Source organism: Manacus vitellinus, unplaced genomic scaffold (genome assembly GCF_001715985.3).
Source record: "Manacus vitellinus isolate BGI_N305 unplaced genomic scaffold, ASM171598v3 scaffold_4_pilon, whole genome shotgun sequence".
NCBI lineage: Eukaryota > Metazoa > Chordata > Aves > Passeriformes > Pipridae > Manacus > Manacus vitellinus.
The window spans coordinates 8964445-8970829 of NW_021940604.1; the positions used below are offsets into that span (position 1 = coordinate 8964445).

At 48.2% G+C, this 6385-nt stretch overlaps 1 protein-coding gene across 1 annotated transcript; it reads left to right on the forward strand.

Annotated features, from left to right (window-relative positions):
* The first annotated feature begins 43 nt into the window (after window positions 1–43).
* CITED2 (Cbp/p300 interacting transactivator with Glu/Asp rich carboxy-terminal domain 2) lies at window positions 44–2904 on the forward strand. Its single transcript, XM_018078340.3, is given in 4 exon segments — window positions 44–262; window positions 900–1014; window positions 1016–1033; window positions 1035–2904. Coding segments are annotated over 3 exon segments (720 nt in total). The 5' UTR covers window positions 44–262; window positions 900–906; the 3' UTR covers window positions 1629–2904.
* The last annotated feature ends 3481 nt before the right edge of the window (window positions 2905–6385 follow it).

Consider the following 6385-nt stretch of genomic DNA (forward strand, 5'->3'; position numbering starts at 1 on the left):
TGGTTGCCTGTAAGGGTTTTGCTCCTCCCTTCTGAAATCCTATATTAGCCGCGGCCAAAGCCGTGTAAGGAGCATAGCTCATTGTTGGCAAGTGCCGATGCGACTCGCGGAGAGGCGAGAACCAGGTCCGGGGCTGCGGCAGCAATCGCGGCGCCGTCACGTCAGCGCCGGGGAGAGGGAGTCGGGAAAGCCCTCTCTATGCTGGGTGACTCTCGCTGACTGATTCCACCGCCACCTTTGAAGGAGAAAAAGAAGCCGGGAGGTGAGTGCGGCGGTTCTCGTGGCTGGTGCTGGGTGTCCCTTTTGTGTGCAACAGGAAAAACGTGACTGTATAAACACCCGAGGAAAGGTGTTTCTCAGCTGCCTTGGCTTCACGTCTTTATCTATGCACTACCGTATTTTTAACAAAATAATTGGGACTTAATTCCGAAAGTTGCTGACAGCGGCTAGGTGGGACTTGCCAATTCTTTGCTTGTTCCCCCAAGTTAGCGCGAGTGCCGTGGGAATCCGCTGCCTTCCCGGGCGAAGCCGGGGGGCTCGGGCGCCTTCGGGGCGCGGGGAGGCGGCTGCCGAGGCCGAACGCGACGCTCCCCGCCGATAGGTATGCGCGACTTGGAGTGGGAAGGCGTGCTGCCCACCGGATTAGCGGAGGGGACCGGGATTTTCGTGCCGCAGGCTCCCCTTTTATTTTTCCCTTTGTACTCCATGGTGGAGCCACGGTATATTTTTGGGTTTGGGTTGGTTTGGTTCTTTTCCCCCTCTCCCGAGAAGGAGAGGACTGCAGCACCAGCGGAGTATTTTCTGCCATGTCCAGGCAGATGCGGCTGGTCTGGGAGAGGGCGGCTGGATGTCCGAGGAAGGGTGTATTTTCCTAATGTATTCACACGCTAACTTTCCAGGTGAGCAATGGCAGACCACATGATGGCCATGAACCACGGGCGATTTCCCGACGGATCTGGCGGGCTCCACCACCACCCTGCGCACCGGATGGGCATGGGGCAGTTTCCACCCCCAACACCACCACCAGCAGCAAGGCAAGCGCGCCGCAGCAACACGCCTTCAGCGCCCTGATGGGCGACCATATACATTACGGAGCTGGGAATATGAACGCGAGCAGCGGGGTGAGGCACGCCATGGGGCCGGGCGGCGTGAACGGAGGGCACCCGGCCGGCAGCATGCCGCCCCCCGCCCGCTTCAGCGGCTCCCAGTTCATGGCCCCCCCCGTCGCCAGCCCAGGAGGGCAGCTGAGCGCCAGCATGCAGCTCCAGAAGCTGAACAACCAGTACTTCAGCCACCACCCCTACCCCCACAGCCACTACATGCCGGACTTGCACCCCGGCAGCCACCAGCTGAACGGCAGCAGCCAGCAGCATTTCAGGGACTGCAACCCCAAGCACGGCGGCGGCGGCAGCGGCTTGCCGCCCGCCGTCCCCCACGTCCCCGCGGCAATGCTGCCGCCCAATGTCATAGACACGGACTTCATCGACGAGGAGGTCCTCATGTCCTTAGTCATCGAAATGGGGCTGGATCGCATCAAGGAGCTTCCCGAGCTGTGGTTGGGACAGAACGAGTTTGACTTCATGACAGACTTCGTTTGCAAACAGCAGCCCAGTAGGGTGAGCTGCTGATTCATTTAAAACAAACAAAGGACTTTTATCGGTGCGAATGAAAACATTCCCCTAGACACGGTGTCTCACTTTTCAGGGCTTGAAAAGGTGAGAATCTGGAAAGCAGAGTCAAATATGCGCTTGTATAATTTTTTTTTTTAAATCGCTGCCACCACTTTTTTTTTTTTTTTTTTGTAGCTTTGTCACTAACCTCCCCTCCCGTAGTAATAATATCTAGCAAACTCTGCCTTTTTATGTTGGTCACTACCCTCCCCACCTCCCTCTCTTAATTTCCTTGCAGTAACATGCCCATAATTCCCACAGTGCTGAACTGTTAGATATTAATCTTGGCAAATTCCTTAATCTTGTGGATTTTGTAAACGATGATTTTCAATGACTTGAACTGCATTCAAATTCTGAGTGAACAGGGAAAAAAATTGCATTCATTAGTTGGTTGCATGAACTTTGAAGGGCAGATACTACTGCACAAAAGCTGCCATCTTGCTTAATTTTTAACTATGCATTGCAGTGCAGACTAATTTTTTTTTTCTGAATACGCTAAACTGGAAGCTTAACAGATGTGGGCCAAACCTTTCCGGATCAGGAAAAGTAATACTGTTACTTAAAAAGTCTGCTACCCATTCCCCCTCCCCCATATGTATAGACAATAATATGGTGTGGATGGAATGTTGACTAGTGGCAAACATTTCACAGATCTTTTTTTTTTATTTTGTTTCTGTCTTCAGCGTTTTGACACTGTGCTAATATAGTTTATTCAGTACATGAAAAGATACTACTGTGTTGAAAGCTTTTCAGGAAATTTTGACAGTATTTTTGTACAAAACATTTTTTTGAGAAAATATTGTTAATTTATTCTATTTTAATTTGCCAATGTCAATAAAAAGTTAAGAAATTCTTTAGTTTTTCTAGAAGTCATTTACCAGTATTTTTCTTCAAAACTCTTCCCCACTGTCCCTGGTAAGTAGAACATCTATCTGTACAACCGTGTTGGTGTGCAAAAAGACATTCCAAAATAGAAAGTACACTACACCCATATATACGTCATGGTGAACTCCGTAGGTGAGTGGGATTTGAACATACTTACAGCATAAAGCCTCATGCGTAACATTGTAATATGCCTGTCAGTGTGGTTTTTCTGAAAAATAAAGTTGCCAAGGCGCAACTTTTTTGTGACTTGCCAACATACTTGCTTTAAATGTAGTTGTCCAGAGTTATGATGCATAAAGTATTTATTATATTTATCTATTAAACTTGTAATTTTATAAATCTGCTTTCATTTATATAGTAGACTTTGTTCTTTTGTATATTTATTATATCACCTGGAAGAGTTATGTAAAAAGACATATATAAAAAGTATTTGTAATGTGGGAAGGGGGGCGGGTGGATGTCATCCTGTCCCTCTCACCTCACAGGAGACTGTTGCATCAATCCAGACCTGCATCACACTGGAGCCGATTGCATTTCATTTCCAGTGGCTTAGGAGAAGGGGCATAGCATATATCCTTGAAGTATTCCACAGTGGGATATCTCTGACCCTTCTCTCCCACAAATTGCTACCAACTGATGTCACTGAAACAAATCCATACAGTTCTACTTTAAATATTTTGGGGGAAAATGCCCTTTATTTTAAGGCAGCTGATACTTTGCTCCTTTAATGCCAACTTGCTGCCTTCTGCCCTCATTGGCCCTTTGGCAAAGCTCCTGCACAAATATTTAGTTCAGTGAGGGCTGTGGGACTAGGACCCTAATAATACATTTAATCCTGTTTAGCCATGCTTCCCAAGTTCGATACCAGACCAGTATCACCGTGCTGTCTTTTTGCCTACTTTTTAATCCACATCTTCCGAATTTAATAGGAAGAAAACCAGTGTGGTGGATATAGTTAAATTTTAAACCTGGTCACATAAACAACGGAGGATATCACCACACAATGGGAGTGTAAATAGCAGTGTTTTGAATCCAGCGGGGAAGTTAAACTGATTGCTATTGCTAAGATTGTCCCAGCTGGTGAGAAAAGTGATACTTGGCCTTCTTTGCCTTAAGACAGGAAACAGCTAATATGTTTTATGAATGTTAAAAAAAAAAAAAAAACAAAACAAAAAAACCCAACCAAACCCCAAGTAAATATTGAAGTATTAGCAAAGATAGAAAAAAGGAAGTGTACACTTCTGGGAAAACCTGAGATGACAAAATTCTCTCTGCAGGCAGTGACAGCCCATTCTTAGACAGCTCTCAGTACCCAACAATTTAAAAAAAGCAACCTTCTGGTTTCAGCCAGTGATGGCTAACGTTTTGTGACAGTAAATTTAACATCAAATGGCAGTAAATGATAACTTAATAACTCACCAATAACGTAAGAGTGTTCAGAATACAGCTGTTGTTTTAAGACCCATTGCCCAATTTGGTACTATATAAATCCTTTTTCCATTTTTAAGGCTGTTTGATTGGTGCACGTTTCATTGCCCTCTTCTGCTGGAGTTTGGGAGGGTGACTTTTCTGATTCTTATCAACTTCTTGTAAAACAGAGTATCAGATTATGTGCATACCGAATTGCATAGATGTTTAAAGCCTCAGCAATCTCTTAAAACAAAAGGGAATACTCTCGCTTTAATGATAGGCACTTTTGCTTCATAAAGTTGGTTAAACAACAGATTCTTCACAGTTGAGACATCACTACTTAAGTCTGTCAACATTAAATCCTTCCATATAAGCTTTTCCAAGAATAGGCAGTTCCATGTGCACACTGGTAGAGTCTATTTGCGTACAACACCTTGTAAAACTCCTGAGAGCTGCTGCCTCTAAGTAACAGCAGCTACTGAAAGCACTGGCTTTGGGCAATGCATCGCCAAGGGTTTTATGATTTCTTAAAAGTTGACCCTGGGGAAATTTGCCAAACAATCATATTATCTACCTTGTCTCTTAATTTCTAATGAAGAGTCATATCCTAGTGGATAACACAACTGTGTATTTTCTTATTCATAATATCCACCAAGTAATTCTGGGGGCCTGACCCTCATCTTGCCAGTGTGAACCCCTTGGCAATGCTCCCGATGGCTGAGGCAGTAACAGACTTTCAAGTAGGTCCTCTCTGGCCTCCACGCTGCTTGGAAATACACTGAAGTAATTTATTATTGGAACCGAGCGATTAGTGAAGGATGCACGGCGACCCAGTTCTCCAGCTCCTCACGAAGGACACTGCCATCCCGCTAAGTTTCTGTCAGTGCAGGAAACTTGACCTCTGTACTTTGGCTGTTTTTCAAGAACTTCCAACATGGTACATGAGATCTGCTCCTCTTTAAGCCACGGCCATAAATAGCCGCGCTGCTTTATTTGGAAGGGAGATCAGCCCTAAGCCGCCCCGCCACGCAAGGCGCGCTCGGTGGGAAATCAGGCGCCGATTAGCGCAGTCCTCGTCCTTCTTCCCTCGGAATAGAGAATTCACGGGTGGGCGCTGGGCTGAAGGCCGCAGTGGGGGAGCACCTACCCCCTTACCGACGGGGCTCGGGGGCGCTGGGCAGGCCCGGCCCGGCCCGCCCGGCCCGGCTCGCGGCCGCAGCCACCTGCGCGGTCGGGAGGCGGCGCCAACGGCCGGCCCCTGGTGGCGGGCCGCGCTCCCTGCACCGCTCCGCCGGCGGGCACGGCCGGGCGCCGAGAGCGAGGGCGCCGAGAGCCGCCCCCGGGCCGGGGGCTCCGTGCCAGCCCCGGCGTGGGCAGTGCGGGGCCAGGGCCCCGCGCCGAGGCTGGCATGGCCCACAGCGAGGGGAGCCGGCCAAGTGCTCCTCACAGCCCTGCCCGAGGGGCCCCTGGAGTGCCGTGCCGGGAGCGCCGTGCCGGGAAGAGCCGTGCCCGGGGGCGGCGGCCCTGCCCAGCACCCTGCCCTCCCGAAATTTCTCGTAGTGCGTTTAGAGGAGAAGCAAACAAACCTTGTGAAAACATGCCTGTTGGTCTCAGGTTTTATTAAAGAAAAAAAAAGTAAAAAAAAGTTATGTAAACAAGGATTATCCCCTGCTTATCTTGTCTTGCTAGGAAGATTGGAAAATTCCAACATCTGGATTTGCACAGTTCCTTTCATTTGTTTCTTTTTTTTCTTTTTCCCTCTCCTTTTTTTTTTTTTTTTTTACTTTTCCCCCAGGGAAATGTTTTCCACACTGGGTTGGATACACATCCCAGTTGGATCATTGGTGTTCAGCCAAACGCTTGTGTCTGTGGAGCCCTACAGAATAGAATTATAGAGTCATAGAATCACAGAATCGACCGGGTTGGAAAAGACCTCAGAGATCAAGTCCAACCCTTAATCCAACACTGCCGTGGTTACTAGACCATGGCACTGAGTGCCAGCATTTCTTCAGGGCACGAGTGGTTTCTGAGACAACTCACTGTAGGAGTCATCCTGTTCTTACCTTGTTCTGACCCTGCTCCTCCTGCCCTCTGCCTCTGCTCCCTCCTAGCTGTGTGGCACAGCAGGTCTTAATGTGTGAGCTGGTACCAAGGGGCCAATACACACTTGTATCAGAAACCCAGCAAAACTGGGGTGAGCACAGGCATGAGGGGGAGGCAAGTGAAGCCAGAAAAAGCAGTTCTTGTCCCTGGCCCCAGAACTGTCCTTTTTGAAGCCTTCATTTCCTCAAAAATACTCACTGCAGGTTTACTGCAGGCAGGAATAAGAAATGCCAATGTCACAGATCTGGGCTACACGCACCGACCTTAACCTGATCTATTTCTGTATCATCACTCATAGGGATAGCAGTGTGAACAAG